Source organism: Neodiprion virginianus, chromosome 2 (genome assembly GCF_021901495.1).
Source record: "Neodiprion virginianus isolate iyNeoVirg1 chromosome 2, iyNeoVirg1.1, whole genome shotgun sequence".
NCBI lineage: Eukaryota > Metazoa > Arthropoda > Insecta > Hymenoptera > Diprionidae > Neodiprion > Neodiprion virginianus.
Window position 1 is genome coordinate 7,650,664 of NC_060878.1, and position 17,849 is coordinate 7,668,512.

The 17,849-nt window shown below is 37.9% G+C and overlaps 1 protein-coding gene across 1 annotated transcript; it reads right to left on the reverse strand.

Moving 5' to 3' along the window:
* Positions 1-1,038: 1,038 nt before the first annotated feature.
* Positions 1,039-15,582, reverse strand: LOC124298904 (circadian locomoter output cycles protein kaput). Its single transcript, XM_046751547.1, has 12 exons — positions 15,278-15,582; positions 12,435-12,479; positions 11,521-11,699; positions 11,273-11,364; positions 10,053-10,257; positions 9,809-9,904; positions 9,615-9,696; positions 9,286-9,524; positions 8,197-8,453; positions 5,227-5,622; positions 4,348-4,524; positions 1,039-3,603 (listed from the first exon to the last, which is right to left on the reverse strand). Exons 1-12 carry the CDS (start codon positions 15,316-15,318, stop codon positions 3,184-3,186), a joined length of 2,229 nt encoding a protein of 742 aa, XP_046607503.1. The 5' UTR covers positions 15,319-15,582; the 3' UTR covers positions 1,039-3,183.
* Positions 15,583-17,849: the final 2,267 nt, after the last annotated feature.

Consider the following 17,849-nt stretch of genomic DNA (forward strand, 5'->3'; position numbering starts at 1 on the left):
GTGAAAATGAAAATAAAACATAATGTATGCAACAGACGGCCGGAATCTGTGTTACCAATAAACGTGATTAAAAACTGGTCATGCTAAGTTCAGGGTGGCGTTGCCGGTAATGCTGCTGTAAGCTAATAAATTATGCACCCTAATGCACGCAACCGTTTTTCTCAGTTTTATTCGATCAATTTTCTAATTTTTAAGCTCGATTAATTTTCTTCTGACTTTTCCGTACTTGCAGGCCTCTCAAAGTAAGCCAAATGTAATTATTATACATAAATATACATATATATCCTAATATATATATATATATATTAATATACAGAGTGAGTCAATTGAAATTTCAAGAATGAGTGGTGCTTGGTTGTCGTTTTTTTCGATGGTATGTAACTTATGAAAAGAATCCTATTACATATATATATATACGTAATAGGCTTCCTATCATAATTTTGTGCAAATGAATTTGTCTCTAATACTTTCGCGTTCTTTTTTTTATCGCGAAAAAAAAAAAAAAAAAAAACAGAAATTTGTTTCTAATTTTTGTTTTTTTCTCTGTTCGCTCCTTACGATCGATATTTTTGGCCAAGGATCACGATATGCCCTTTGAAGCGATTCTGGCCCTGCCAGTTACTTATAAAAGATGTGTCGTTATCTAATTGTATGTATAAAGTACACAGGTACGTACACGTCCATGAATACGTTCTCTAGTTAATGTTTTTCTTGTATTTTAATCATTGCACTAGAGTACGAAAAATTCGTTAAGAAAATATTTCAACATCTCATAATAACGACTACTTACAATAATGAAATTACTAAAATAGCATTCATAAAACGATAATAATAATGAAAATAATAATGAAAATAATTATTTAACAATATTTCAATAATAATGATAATAATGACGATGATAATAATAATGTAAATAATATAATGATAATATTAATAATAACAATAATGCAAATAATATACTAATAATAATTCAGCAATACTTTAATAATAGTGATAATAATGATGATGATGATGATGATAGCAATGAATATAGTTAAATAATAATAATAATAATAATGATGATGATGATGATGATGATGATAATGATAATAATATTACAATTGAGCTGATATTTTTTATCGGCGTTTACCTGATAATAAAAAATAATCAATTTTGAGCGACTTTTTCGTACACAATATATTGTCGTTATACTCTCGATAAGCCGATATCCCTTATTTAATACGGTATTTCTACCGTACATCTGGATTATCGATTTCTCCACGACGTAAGAGGTAATCTTTATGTCATATCGGTTTTAAATTTACCCTTAAGTAAGTAAGTAAATGCCCCTGAAAGCGATAAGTTTTATTTGTCCCGGGTTCACTTTTTTTTAATCTTTAATTACACGTACGATTCACGTATTCATACCGTTTACACTCCTTCGATATCTCAAGTTTTCATTACATCCTTTTAAGGTTGAAATCTATGTTATGATTCATTTCACCATATGATTATTTATTTATGTATTTATTTTGTTCGATTTTTAATTCTTTCTTTTTAGCTTGTAATTTGGCTGATTCTTCTATTGATGAATCGAAGACTCTTTATTGCCAACGGCGTCACCGGATTTTTCCGCAATATGTCTCTCTTATTATCTCTCTCTCTCTCTTCTAGCATTATATAAACACTATATAAATATATGTATTGTAACGCGGTACATAAAATTACACCCGCGAGCGTGAAATAGACCAATATCAAATCAAGGCTGTAATACCAACAGTCTGAAGAGTTAAGATAAATATGCACCTAAGATTCGGTCCGAGTAATGTGCCACGATCGGTTAATTGTCTTCGTAAATCAAGCTGAGTGCATTATTTTTAAAATTGCTCCAACTGTCAGCTTTTTAATTACGTTTTTTTTTTTTTAAATCCTGTTCAACTTGGCTGCAGGAAATTTTGTAAAATTTCGAGTCACTTGCAGCAATAGATTTCAAACTTTATTGTGACGTTAAATTTAATCACCGAATTTGAACATTTGCACGATTTTCGAACTTTCGTTTCCCTATATCTTCATAATCATGTGCAGTCGGCAAACTACATAAACAAATGTATAAGTTTGGTTACTTAGCAGAATGTTGATCTTAATTCATGCCTAATTTTTTTCTCATACCTATCCCACCATATGAATAATGTAATTATCCTCCTTTTCCTCTCTTGTAAACTGAGAAGAAATGGAAAAAAATAGAATGAAGAATATCAAAAACAAAAAAAGATCTAAAATGCTGTAGTCCCAATAACTATTCTTATTATGAATATAGTTAAAATTAAAGTTTACACATGAGCTACTGTAATATTGTCATTCGTACTATGGACGTATAATGTATATAGTATAGTGTGTGTTTTAGGTCCGTTCAGGTAAGGTTACTACACGTTTTATAGCCATATACATAACATATTAAATGTCATGAATATTTCTGAGTGTGTACGTTACGCTTATTCCGAAAGACGATTCCTTGGAGAAGTTCTCTTGAAAGGACTTGCTGCTCGTAGCGCACGAAATTCAACTTGCTTAATTTTGATTGGCTGACATTAATTTTCGAAACCGAAAGCAAATTTTCACCGACATGAATATATTCCCTAGAATAAGTCTGTCGAAAAGTGATAGTCAACCGTAACCTCTCATCTAGTGAGAACAGCGCCACCGCAATCCATCACGCATCGGTCTCTCAGCTAGTAACCTACCATACTAGTAACATTTTTACGAAGTTGGCCACGCCTATTAACCAGACGAGTTGCAATGGTCGAGCAAGTCCTTTCAAGAGAACGTCTCGGTATGCTTTCTCATCACACAAAAAATTTGATTTAACCCAGCGGTACATTACACAGTTCTCACGAGAGAAAAATAAAGGTGCCACTACACGTTGACCTCAGCGATCAAACTTCCACTACACTGTAGCGATACTGCATAAATTTTTTGACAAGCAAAATCCATCAACATGATACAGTCTTAACGTAGCCGCTGATCACTGATTAATCGGTGATCAATATGGCCAACATACTGATTGCTACCGGATGATCCGATGTGGGAAAAGAGCATTCCCGAACGCTGACCAACCTGGAATGGTATCAGTTCAGAAACCGTGGATGTCCTTTCCTTGGATGGTACCGGTGCAGGAGATTGGCCGTCGGACTGTTGCTGTTACTGTTACTGTTGCTGTTGCTGTTGCTGTTGCTGTTGCTGGTGCTGGTGCTGTTGCTGTTGCTGCTGCTGCTGCTGTTGTTGCTGCTGTTGCTGCTGCTGATGATGATGATTGTAAAGGTGATGCTGTTGATGGTGGTAGTGTTGAGACGTGCTCGGAAGGTTGCCAGTTTGGTGAACGGGCGCGACCCTTGTCGCGCCGAATTGGGAGGGTGTAACCTGGGCCGCTGTAGATACCGGACTAACGACAAGTGGATGGACGAAAAGTTCCGACGGAACGACGGAGACCGACAATGGCATCGATACCGGAAATACGCTGGCCTCTTGAACTCCCGGCGCAGACATTGGACGATGTTCTGCGGCGCCTGCGCCGCTGACGCACCGAGTTGTTTGAGGACACGAGGAAGCCGGATACGGCATGCCAACCTGGATGGGAAGCAGTTTTGGACTATTATTTGCAAATATTATCTACCCCTGCGGTAATTCGCCACCCGGTCAAATAGATCGGGATCCGAAATAGTGAACCTCTGGGGAGTGATAAGAAAATCAACCGCCATGTGGATCTAGTGCGGAAATGTATAACGTCTTTGATGGCAGAAGAGACGAACAAACAAACGATTATCTCTAGTTTTCCTATCATTGCCTTCGTCTATTGTCTTATGCCGTTCTCTCTCTCTCTCTCTCTCTCTCTCTCTCTCTCTCTCTCTCTCTCTCTCTCTCTCTCTCTCTCTCTCTCTCTCTCTCTCTCTCTCTCTCTCTCTCTCACACACTTCCGGTTTCAATCAAATTTGCGTCGATCAATAGAAAAGTTGGACGCTCTTTTCAATCACTCCTTAGATGGTCACTAATCCGCAATATCGAGGGTCGTCATCCGGTGGCAGAAGATTTGCCACACTGACAAGGGCGTATTTGATCGCAAAAGTCGTCTTTCAACATATATTACTCACTGGGTATTAACTCGACGTATATTCTAAAGACAAGTTGAATCACTTGCGAGAAGTTTTCTGTACCATTATGCTCGTTTCTTTTAGCTAAACGGATCAGCTGTTAATTCTGTGTGACGCCATATTGCTCTAGCCGAGCTACTACTTTGAGCTTTCATAGCAATCTGCCTGTCATCTTCCTTGTGATTGTCGGATTTAGGATGTATTAAGCGCCGGATTGACTTACGTTTATCGAGGGGGAATTGATCCCATATCTGGAGAACAACAGTTGCTCGTAAGCTCTTGTGAGTACTTCCTGTTGGTGAACAATCAGCTGTTCAAGCTCCTCGTGCTTTCTGTGCAGCTCATCCTGCATCTGCTTCTGTGTCGATGTTATTACTATATTCTGTTGCTGGTTCAGGCTCTACGCGTAAAGAAACGCGAATTATTATTTTCGTACATTGGGGGAATTTCATTTTCAAATTATGCATCGTTTGCAATTTGAAATGTTACTGTCAAACGTTTCGTCAATAAATTGTGATACATGAGGAGACCAATGCGTAGACGTTTCAATGATAACATTGTGCATTTAACGAGGCTGGTGAGTCGAGAATCGATACTTTTTTCATTATTTCACCATGTCATGTTTGTTCGTATAATTATAATTAATCAAATTCACATGCCACGAAGATTTGATTAAGAAATGTAAGAAACGAAAATACCCAAATCGTGAACTGAACGATCTCGTCAATCCCGCTAAGACACGTTTTTTTTTCTTATCTAATCACTTTGGTGTCGGTATATGGTAAATTTATCAAGACGGGACAGAGACTATTTTCGTTTAAAAAATCGAATTCAACATCGAAAAAGAAAAAAATCTGTTTCGGTAAATTCACACATATAAAGAAGAAAAGAAAAAAAGTTTTCCCAATATAATAAAATCATTGTGGAGTTCTCGTCGAACTAATCCACAAAATTTCCAATCATTTGAAACTGACTTGAGACAAAAAATCGGTACCGAAGCTTTTGTTTGAAATTCAAAAATCATCTTAGCTTCAGGAATGTGGAAAATAAATTTGATGGTTAAATTAAGTTACCAAAAAGGTGTCGAAAATGCATTCATTACCTCCGGTATTTGCAGGGTTGAAATTCCGATGGGTAGTGTCGGGACCGCGGGACTTCCGGTGATGATCGGCTGAACGGGAATCGCCGTTACGACCTGATTCGGACCGACGAATTCAAGGCACGCGGGGTTCATTTCGCCTGGCTGTAAAGCCGGAGTTCCTTCCCGGACCGTCGTCGGCATCGTCACCGTGGACTGGGAGTTGGCTTTGGGCCTTAAGCTCTGCGGGCTCTGATGCGAGTGCCTCGAGCTCGGCGATCCGTCCGACCTCGACGTCGTGTCCGATCCCGGGTCACCCTGATATTGAGAATGTGGCGTCGCAGCGACCGAACGAGAAGTCTTCAAGGACCTCGAGGACGACGGCGAGGGGGCGAAACCACTTAGGGACAACGTTGCGACCTGCTCGGAAGATACGAACGTATGAATAACATTGCACGTGCATGGAGAAAGTATTTTTACTAACATAGTGTGCAAAATTCGATTTTGCGTACGCAAATGAGTGCGTTAAACGATACATTCCCGCACTAGTGCGGGAATCGAAACGAGATATCTTTTTTTGCAGTGTAACTAGATATTTCGATTAAATTGTCACATTTAACATCTTTTCTTACAGTAGAATTAAATATTTACACTCACTTCCGCACTAGTGCGGTAATGTACTATTTCACACACTCATTTGCATACGTAAAATCGAAATTCGCGCACTAGGTTGGGGAAAATAATATGCTCAACATGCGCGGGAATAACCAGTTTTGCGCACTAGTTGCTCAATATACTAATTTGAATTTATTCAATATCGCGAAAGAATTGTTTTTTTTTAAACAATCCAGTAAAACGGAAACACAATTTGGTTCATGGTTTGAAACAAGTGCTAGCTGAATCAACAAGATATTTTTTTCACCTATTTCATAAATTCAAAACATTAGTTGTTTTTTTTTTGTCTCTTTTGTGGATACGAGATATCTACTACGTTTTATCGGTTGTCATAGGGGAGAAGTGGTGAAAAACAGATGGCCGAGGTATTAAATTAAATGCTCATTTCGTTGATATTTATTTCTTGTGCGAAGTTTGGTCGGTCAAATACAAAGTGGCAATTCAACAACTGGAACAAATTTTCCACGGTTGCATTATTGCTGCGTGTGTTTCGGCAAAGTAGCGAATTTGACAGTTCAAGTCAAAGTATCGTATCGCACTCGTCTCACCTTCTCATTTCACTCGGTATTTAGAATCGTCCTCATACATGCTCACATACTCACACTCGAGTGCAATGTTTACCTGTCCGTCTCTATCTCAGATCTTGTACTTGCCCGCGTCGCACCTTGAAACAGATCACCTGTTTACTTCATGTACGATACACTGTCTCAAAGTCATATCCGTGCATCATCCGTGTATCCTCTGGATTTTGTTAAACCTCAGTTGTCGGTCTGATATCGCGCGATACAGTTCGTAGTTCGCACATAACTCTCTCAAATAAAGTATATCTTTTATTGTGTATAATCCTAATTGTTCACACTTGGGTAGAATCGCGTAACGGTCACACGGGGTGAAATTCACCCCAGCTCCAAAAAAGTGCTTGAACAATGAATTCTAAAAATCTAGAAAAAAATAATCCAAGTATTGGTTAAAGATCGCAGAAAAAGATCTATCAGTTTTCATAAACAAAATTGATTCGTTAAACATTGTAAAACATCGGAGAAGTTATAAGGTAACGAAAAAACGGCGCGTGTATTTTTTTTTTTTTTTTTTATTACAAAATTGATTTCGAGCAAAAAAAACTATGAAAGTCTATTCCTGAAACATTAAACATAGTTTAAAAAATGTTTGGGGTTATTTTGTGACTCCAAGGGACCAATTAGGGATAGTCACCAACTGTTTTTAATCGTCATCACGCCTTACTCAATTCTGTCTGTCATCACTAATTCGCGGATCCCACTTCAATGATCCAGCATTTATCACTTTCTCTCTAAACAGCGTGCTACAATAATTTTTCTATACACAATTTGTGCCCGATATTACTTACGTAGAGAATTGCGCTTGCTACAAATTTTCCGGGCCAAACGCGGTTGGTAAATACGGAATTTTATATCATTCACGAACCGACCGGCGAGAACACGAGTAATTTGGATTTTGAAATGAAATCGTTTCAAATTGCGTCTGCTCTGACGATCGTAAGACGGGGAACTTCAGTCGCAGCCGGGAAGCCGAGAAGTTCACAAGTGATTACAACAATCGCGGATTCGAAAATCAGTGATATTAGAGTGATATACCAGGCAGTCACTCAAATTCCACTCAATTATTCTTTTTTTTAATAAATTATTTCCGCGTTATTCAATTTCAGTAGATTTCAAATGTGATTTCAGTGATAAGTGTGAATTGATAATTCAGTTTAATTTCAGTGGAGTGAGAAATCTTTTCGGTTTCAGTGTTATTCAAGTGGTGGAGTCGATAATTTTTATTTCTGTGATTTTTCGGTCGGACTTTGGTATACTTTTAATGCAAGTACAGTGAAAATACAGTGTAAAAAATGTTGATCTATACCGTGAAATCTAAGTGTAATCAAAGTGAAACCCAAGTGGAACTTCAGTTCAATTTCAACAAGACGGAATCGCCGGGGACCTGTCGCCATTGATCATATGGTGAGTAATCAGTAATGCATTGTTCACTCTACTTCTGTACCTTTTCTTCAACTTTATCAACCTTACTAACGTCTAGGACAATATTAAACACGTCTAATTTGAAACAAAGGCATGAAAGTTTTATCGTTATTAGTTGAAATTTTATATACCAAAAAGGAACAAAAAAAATTCCATACTTGTATACTACATAAGGCTGTAAACTATTAAAAGATTTGCAGCCCAAGAATAAAAAATGATATCGTTAAGCACAACCAACGACATTTTCACCGCCAAGGTCTGAACGAAATATTCGTACGTTGTTTCGAATTTAACGATTAGTAAATCATTGCTATCGTACTTGGGGTTGTTGGTGATTCGTCGGTGATTCGGGTACGTCGACATCTTGGCTGTACGACTTGCTGAAATTCCCAAAATTTCTCCTCGACTCTTTCATCACGTCGATGTAGTTGACGACGCTGTGAGTGCAAATGACGAATTCCGGTTTGGAATTCCACTGATTGTAACTGATGTAGTACCTCGTCCGGAGCCAAATCCATTGCTGTCCTTTGGTGAGAAAACGATAGTGGCACGTTGTACCATCACCCTTCTGCATTACTGTAAAAATGGTACATCCAGCCGTTTCAAAAAGCACGAAAAAACATCCGTGTATTGATAATCGCGGTTGAGGGTAAGATTTTTTCCAACCGTCAGTTTCCTACATGACAAAGTCTGCTACCATAATACCATCTCGATTTCTCACGAGGTTCAAGTTAGTGAAGTAAAATTGAAACATCGAAATAAAAAAAATCGCCACTTAGAAAATTTAAAATGATTCTGAAGTACTTGTGTATTTTTTTCTCAAGTAGAATACAATTCGCTGAATTTTGAACGATCTTAAAGTTACGTGATGAGAAATTTTGCCTCAAAATGCATCGTTAACGGAAGGACATTCACTTGGATATCAAACGAATGATTCCAATTCGTTAACGTGGATGTCGAGTGATTTTCAATGAGTTCCTAGCGCTTTAGGCGATCGTAAGTAAATTCCAAATCTGATAGAATCACGGGAAATGACGACAAGTCACTGGAAATTAGTGAAAATCTCCCAGAGCCCGGGGAAATCGTTGGAAATCAATAGAAGCCACTTGGTGAATTGGATGTGATAGAAAGCTGCTGGAAAGGTAGAAGTCAACAGAATTTTAACGAATCGAAATCATTTCGCTTTTACTGCAAGACTTGGAACGATTTCCATGATTTCCATTTAAATTCGGTCAACTTGACAGATTCCTCGTCATTTCAAAGATCACATTTCAGTCCCACAGGTTTCTTTGATTTACAATTTATGTTCGACTTGAGTGACTGCTCCATTAATCGTTGCACTAACTTTGCAATATGGCATCGTCAATATGACTCTTCACTTAACGACTAGGGATAAAATTCGACTCACAAGTCTCGTGGGACTCAACGACCTTGTCCAGGTCGTCCACGTGGTAGTAATCGTATCCCGAGGTGCCGAGGACCTCAATCGGCAAATAGCCGATGATGGGTGGAGCTCGATGATCAAGGAAAAGGAACTTCCACTCCAAACTGTGCCTCGATGTAAATTCAGACTTGGCACTGTCGACGATGTACATTTCGCGAATCAATTGGGACGTTCGAAGGTGCCCGGTACCCACGAATATTAGCCTGAAACATACATGCTATGGAAATAAATGCGAGTTCACTTCACTCTTTATTCGTTCATTTCGTTATTTATACAATTTCTAACGAACGAACTTTGTGTCATCGCATAAAACTCCGTCCAAATGACCGGTCGGGATGAAGTTGTTCGTCTCAAAGTTGACGTTTAGATTCGAACCTGAAACGAAGAGCGAAGAAATAGGTTCACTGTTGTTGTTTGCTTCTAATTTCTGCAAGTTTAAACGCTTTAACGTTGGCGCGGGGCGTATAAAAAATTATCCAGGACTCACGGAAGTATCCGACAAATTGGACGAGCTCATAAACAGGTTCTTCCCGAAACTCGAGTCCCTCGATTTTTATGTGACACGCGAATGGTACTTGATTGTCTGAAAATTAACGGAACGAGATGATTGTAGACAAGAAATGAAGAGCGACGAAAATCTCGTCTCATAATTAATTATCACATGACAAAGGTCACGCAGTTATATCTCATCTCTCTCGTTTCAAATTTGGTATAATAATATTTTTCGACACCTTTGCTCCACTCGCGTTGGTCATGGGCTTCGGTGTGATTCGTGAGGACGTTGTAGAGAAGGGCATGGTCATCCTGGTAGACAATGTCGTAAATCGAGGTGTTGGTAAGGTCGGTTGGAAGGTAACCAAGCAACGACATCACACTTTGAGATGCGTAGATTATGCGTCCGTTGGAAGATAGGACCATTATAAAACCGTCCAACGCCTGTTCAATCAAATCAATCGATAACATGGATTGCAATTGATCGTCAGCACGATGCTTTATTTAATTTGACACAACAGAAATTATTTTGAGAACAACGCGCCTTGGAGAAAGACGTTTATGATAAAGGTTTCACGTTTCGAAGGGGGCAAAACAACAAAGCTGAAGTTAGTAACATTAACGTATCGAAACGTTGAAAGCAAAATTACTATTTTGAACCTTTAGAACGCCTGAAGAAAGTTGAATTGACAAAATCTGAGTTTGTTGGTGCTGTATTAACAGTGTATTAAATATTAGGTAATCGAAAAGTTGTAAAATAACGACTTTTTCCAAAGGTTTATCGCTACATCAATGTTACAAACTGCAGGCTAAAGTCCTATCGTACTTTTCATTCGGTGGAGGGGAGATAAAATGATTGAAACAGTTATTGAATCTATTCACTGAGAGAAATTTTTAGTTCCGGTTACCGCTCAGTCCTTGACTATTACATTTTTTATCACAATCAAAAAATATAGTTCTAGGTAGAAAATGAAAATTAGTTTTCTAGCTTTTGCCGTAAAGTATAGCATCCGTTACTATTCTTTCTCATTACGATCGCTGTTACTATATTTTCTTGCAATTGCTGCGAAAATTTAATGCTTGTGCAACTTTATTGTTATAAATTGACGTTAAAGCCTTGTTTAACTAAAAAAGTAGAGTGAACCGAAGAAACTGATTTTGCGCTGCAATTGCCAAAGAAGGATCGACAATACCGGAAAATGGTTAGGCGTACCTCGTGTTTCGTAATTCCAACAATATTGAAACAGTTTTTTTCAACGATATCTGTTTTACTCAATAACTACTTATATGTATGTATGTATTTAGTATTTAGATTTTTTTGCAATTTTGTTAATTTTCTCCCACCATGCTATGATATAATTATATGGGTTGAAATCTTTATACTTTGCACCGGGATAGAAGAGATTTTTTTTTTTTTTCGTAACTAATCGAAACATTCGTACGAATGGTGTACAGGTACCTCTAGAATTAGATGCGTAAATTCTTCGTTTGAAAGAAACGACGGCTTCCAGTCCTTCTGAATTTCGTGAACCCTCGACCTCATTGCTATTTCTGCGAAAAGCAGAGATAATAAGTTTCATGACACACTGTATACGTAATCAAATTACAGAACGTTCGATTTTTTCTAATTAGCTAAGCATTTCTAGTCATGTTTTTTATTTTTCTTTCATTCAATTTTTCTGCGATATCATTACGCCTACTACTAACCGTTATGGTTCTTGAGGAAGGATATCGTCGACTTTAACACCGTGGATTTGTCCATTTTCGTCGCATTTGTACTGATCATGCCGCCAAGCTCATTCACCAGTATGTTGAATTGATCCCGTCGTTTCTTCTCGCTCAGATTCCGCGACTTCCTGAAATTCGTTGCTTGTTGCAGATTTGATCTGATCGCAGTCACTATGAAACTCTAGAGATGTGTTTATAATATGAACCGTTCTTACGTAATCATTATTCCACGTTTTAACTAACTAAATATGTATATATAATCACATACAAAACCAGCGATTAAATTATTGCGCAAGAAAAAACAGAAGCAACGTTTTCTTCTATCCTCGTTAAATTTAATTATTTTTTTATTACTTAGGGACGATTTTTTTCTTTTTTTTTCTCACCGTGGATTGTGAATAATAGCTTAATAGCTTTAAATTTTGCAACTTCAATCGGACAAACTAACCGATGTGTTGATTAATTAATGTGTTGCGGAAAAAAGACCAGTGACGATGAACGTACGTACAAAAACATGCGTCCTGCCCGTCTGGCCTTCAAGAACACGAGACGAACTTTGTAATCTCGCCAGTTTAAAAAATAACGAACCAGCATCGTGTTGTCAATCTAATTAAAGCTACAGTTTCGCATCAATAACAGTCACACACGCATACGCACGCTTAGTTTTTAAAGCACTGTTCGTTAATTTCCCATCTATTCGGTTGCGATCTGTTCCCAAAGTTAAACCGCGATGTATATTTGAAGCTTTCTTGTATCTACCGCTGTAATAAAATCAAAATTACTAGACCATTCAGCTACTTGATGAGAAAGTATAATTAAAGGAAGAACTAAAATGGGTGATAGAGGCAGAAGTGAAGGGGAAAAAAAGTTGTACGTAAATTCGAGACACTTACCGCTTCGTGCCGTCTTTGTTGTCTGTATCATCGTCCATTATGTCACTGTAATACCAATTAACCATCCAAATATCAAGGAAACCCAATTTTTCAAGCGCTACGTACAAGCAGATTATTTTCTACTTCATCAAGCCTTTGCCACGTAATCAATCCACCGAGTTGTTGTTCTTTACCGTTTTTTTTTTTTTTTTGTATCTCATTTTAATTTTTCAAACGATGCCACACTTTAAAATTTGAACGTGCACATCGCATTCGCCTGATATAATCATGGTATAAATACAGATAACAGCGGGAAATTTGATTTTATCACTTTCAAATAAATAACAAGTTTTCCAAAAACAAATCCAGACGTAAGTATTTTGAATATCACAAATCGTAAGAATTGTATGGAACTATAGTATTCTCAATAAGAATTCGGATGTTGAATCGAAAGGCACTAATTATATTTTTCGCAATTGGAATTTGAGAGAAAATTTAAAAAGAATGTTTGCCAAATCTTCCGATATTAGCCGACGACCAGACCCACCCTTTACGCATTAATTCTCATCAATTTTATCTAACAAGTCACGTGGCTCTTGTTTTGCGTACAGAAAAATTGCAATGCGTTTACATCGAGCGTGCAAAATCTTATTTCATTTCTTCTAAAGCACTAAGATACAATAATTTTCGTTAATCGAAAATCGTTTTGAAAAAAATTCGAAGCAATCCGTTACGAAGCGTCGATATCTGACTGCAAGCTTTTGATCGCCGATTTCTGTATTTTATACTTTTGAATCGAAAACCACGAACTGTATCGACGTGTATATATGCAACATAAAACAATCTCGGGAATTGCACAACAATCATCCCCGTCACGAGGACAGAGTAGTGCCGTAATATTATCCTCTTTTTGTCTCATTTCACCATCGACACGACCTATTATAGCGCCAAGCTTCGTCACGTATACGTACATGGGTTATTCCACGTCAAATCAGCAGCTCATGTACCTCAACCCCGTTGATTTCAATCATTTCTATGTAAGATGTTCACACTGACCCAAAAAAGTCTCGGAATTATTTTCAGATTTACTTTTAGCCACCGGTGAGATTTGAAAAAAATTGAGGAACAAGTCCGAAAACATGATTATAGAAAGGCTGAAAAAATTGACACAGGTTCTGTTGTTCAAAATGTGTTCGCAAGCATCGCACGATACCGGGAGCTCGATATTTACGATTTGTTTGCAAGTATTTGCCTTGTCCATGTCGGAATTGGAGTTTTTTTTTTTTTTTCTCTCTCTCTCTGTTCCTCGATCCAAATAGATCACGGAAAAATGAAATAATGTGATTCTGCAATCTAGTTATATAATCGAGATCTTTGAAAAAAGAACAAATTCTGATGTGGGAAAAACTGAAAGCATGCGAGAAGAATTGTAAATATTGAGATCCCATTATCGGATGGTGCTCAGAATTACAATTTAAATCATAGAATCGGTGTGATTATTTTAGACTTTTCAAAAATTGCGCCAGTAGCTGGAGAAAATTTGAAAAAATTGCCACATCTCTTTTCGGTTGGTAAGAACGATCGTACTAAAAAAAAAATAATCAAAATCGAAGAGGATGAATCGAATGGATTGCTGATTCGACGCGGAATGCTCCACGTAGATGCATAATAATTGGGGTGAAATCTGTTTTTTTTTTTTTTCATTTTTTTTTTTTTTTCATTCCATTTTCCTCGCCCATTTCACGACCACGAACTAAGTTACGTACGATACGTATTGTAACTGGCCGCGCAAATAATTCGAAACTCTGAGGTTGCGCAATACGTACATGTATACATACATATATATATATATATATATATATATATATATATATATATATATATGTATAAAATATGGAGAAATGTATAGCGTGTTTACAAGCATTATACACCGGAATCGATTTAATCACCGCCACCTGTCGACGCTTTTCGCAATCGTCAGCAGAATAGGCGGGCTTCATCCCCCTCCCCTTATCGCCCAATTCCTGATAAGGCGCGACGTTCCGTCAAGAAAGAAAATAAGAAAAAAAGAAAGAAAGAGAGAGAAATACCCGCGATTATCCGACGCAAAGAAAACCTGAGGGTACGTTAAAAGAAAAACATTCGATGCATCGTCTGCAATGCGGCTTTTTCTTTCGAATGACACGTAGGAATCAATGAAACGATGTGCGGTATGTGAGAGCGACAGTACAGAGCAGAAAAATAACGAATGAATTAACCCGGTGATGACACAAGTGTTGGTGGGTGGGGGGATGGAAATATTGATAACGAATCGATGATTTAATTCGTCCATGTCGAAGGCGCGGGTGTGCGTTTCCGCGCGTATGTGTGTGTGAAAAAGGTCGCCGCGTTTACCGCTTTCTCTCTGCAACTTATATTATTACACGGGTATGTATACGTATACACACAGCTATCTTTCATCCGGCTACGTGCAATGCAACAATTCCATATGCTGCCTTTACCAGGAATAATTACACCTCCCATGAAAGATTGTTGTATTGAAATTTCGTTTTGTACAATTTTATTTTTTAATTCATTTTCTTATCACGATACAGGCAGTGTTTTCAAAGAATGGGGTTGTTTTCCTTTACATTAAACATTAAACTTATGAAACGCGCGACGTATTGCGCAACTTCTGTCTATCACAGTGATCGAATAAACGTCACGTACATACCCTTTCCCTTTCCCTTTCCTTTTCTATTCCCCCCCTACGTCTCGACAAAATCGCGTTACACCTCCTTAAAATTCGAACCTCTTGTTCGGTTATTTTGAAATGAAAGGTTTCGTAAGGATGTGATATTTGGAAAAATTTTACGGAAACTTACTCGGAGTGGCACATGGTCCCGCCACGAATGTAGGAAGACATGATGTCTCTCACCTTCGCGACTCGCTCCAAGTGAGAGGGGGGGGTGGGTGGGGGGTGGGGGGGACAGCGTCCCGAAATTTCCCGAAAGCTTAATCAACACCAAGTTTCACGGTTCGCGATTTTCACTAGGATTTTTCACGTTTCCCGGTCCCCGGGATTCAGCTGATACGTCGTACTTGTCACGACGCCCGATTAAAAGGGACGTCATTTGTCTGGAAAAACCGACGCCAAGATCGAGGAGTCGTCGATCCACCTTCGACGAACTCTCTGCGCAGAATGCGCCGAAGGCGGGAGGCGGGCCGTCGTTTTACCGATATGGGGGGGGGGGGGGGGGGGGGGGGGGGGAATACTAGGGGAGAAATGTTCCTAGCGCTCAGTTTAGCATTGATTGATGTTGTTATACTGGGGAAAATATCGTTCACTCCAACTGCGGTTAACTGAAAATTCTATACGGCCAAGTTCGTACCTCGCATCGTCGTAGTAACGATACGATGGAGCGAAAAGGATTTTCTGAAACTGATATGGGTAATAGTTGCTGTAAAAAAATTTTAACTTTTCAACTTTCAAATCGTTCTTTTGTACCAAATTCAGCGAAAAAAAAAAAAAAAAAAGAGATGAAAACCAGCAACCGATTGGAAAAACTACACGTATTTTACATTTGAAAATTTCGAAGCTTCAGAGTACGTGGTTATTTAGAAATTGAATGCTTAAATTGTACAGGCATAATTTTTTCTTTTTTTTTTTTTTTTTCAAATATATTCTAAAGGTATCCAGGGGGATAATATTTCACTGTATTACAGTCAATGATCGATTTGTACAACTCAAATTCTTTCACCGCAGGGAAATTCTTTAAAATGTAAAATCTATGAGAGTTGATAAATTTCGTATCGCGCTGGATGTAACAATTTATCTCAGATTTAATTTTTCTTTCCGATTTCATTCGAATCAGCCAAGTTGTTTTTCTGGTTCGAGTCGCAAAATGATGGAAAAATGATGAGAAATTTAAAATCGGCCTGTAAGTACATGTCGAAAATTTTCATCAATGTTGTGGAAAAATTCCGTACAAATCTTGTCTATAATTCGATATTTGTCAAACGGCGGAGAGTGGAAATTGATATAATAATAATATCTGCAAGTCGTCGCGGAATTTACCCGGTCAATTATTCATTTTTTCAAATATATTTTTATTAACTGTCAAATAAATCTTCAACGTACCCTACAATAAACTTCAGGCACTACTCGTTGATATTTTTTTTTAATATTAGGGACACTTGTCCGAGTTCAATTCTGAACTTATAACGGTGAGGGAAAAGTGGAGAAGGTTGGCCGAACGATACTGATCATGCCTGCAGCTTGATTATCTGTCCACGTGTGAGGAAGATCCGTTGTAACGTAAATCCATTTCGACGAATGAAACGCAATTGCGTCGTTGCACGCTTAACCGCAAGTCACGTGCAATGCACGTGAAAAGAGACCTTGAATTTCTTCGCTACATTTATACGAATGCGTCATATAACGTAAGGGAAGCTTTTTCAAGCATCGAATCGGAGATTCTCCCGATGCAAACTGAAATTGAAAAGCGGATTGTAATTATCCGTCATTCAATCAACGTCCTATTTCGACGGTTAAAAAAATACGTCAGCTCGTAAAAATGGATCTTGACATTTGAAAATAAAAATTGGACGACGCTTTTTCTCTTCTGGACTAAACAAAAATTGAAGCAACGAATTATACGGTTCATTAAAAGATAAAACAGTATTTTTCGCCAATAAAATTTATGTATAAGACAAAAGAATTAGTAAAATTTATCAGCTTGTCACATCCGCAATTGCATTTTTACGGATCATGAAAAGGACTTGAACAATTTTAACAACGCGGAAGAAAAAAGTGATCTTCGATGTATTTGTTACACGTTAACGTATATAATGTGTAATTACGAACTTCGATTAATTGCATAAAAATTTGACGAATCGTTCTAGCTTTCTTCCGCTCTTTGTAACTGTAAACAAATATCCAAAATCAGAGTCAATATTCAGCTGAACAAATTCGCTTCGCAAATAATTCCGATCTGGACGTGTCGTCGCATTTTTAAACAGCCGCACGTTTTACATTCTTGGATTTTCTCATCATCGTCGATTCGACGGCGCGATTAATTAATCTGGGATCAAATTTCTCGCAACTATTTGCGATCCGTTCCAAATCTCGACGTTTATTCCTTGTTATTACATCCGGGATAATTTTCTCCTTCGTCGAAACAGATTTTATCCTTGTTTCGATTTTTCCTGAAAATTTTCTCTCTTCACAATCGCCTTTCGACAAAAATTTTCTCACTGATTCGCGCCGTTTTCTAACAGTTTCCGTTTCTCTGGGCGTATTTTTCATCCCTTCGCCAGCCGCTGTTTCTGGCTCTCCAGGGGTTGGAAATTTCCGACGAATCACCGCGGCACACGTTACATGATTTTTAGTCGATTTATCCTCTCTGCTCGTGCGTAAAATTCTCTCACAGCTGAGAGACTTGTCCGTTATAGACG

What these genes read in the sequence shown, in the direction of transcription:
- LOC124298904 (XM_046751547.1), bottom strand. Translation starts at nt 15,318, where the DNA reads ATGTCTTCCTACATTCGTGGCGGGACCATGTGCCACTCCGA. An exon ending in AACAAAGACGGCACGAAGCG is followed by an intron (nt 11,700 to 12,434) that starts GTAAGTGTCTCG and finishes GACTGCGATCAG; the next exon opens with ATCAAATCTGCAACAAGCAA. An exon ending in CGAATCACCAACAACCCCAA is followed by an intron (nt 5,623 to 8,196) that starts GTACGATAGCAA and finishes TCTTCCGAGCAG; the next exon opens with GTCGCAACGTTGTCCCTAAG.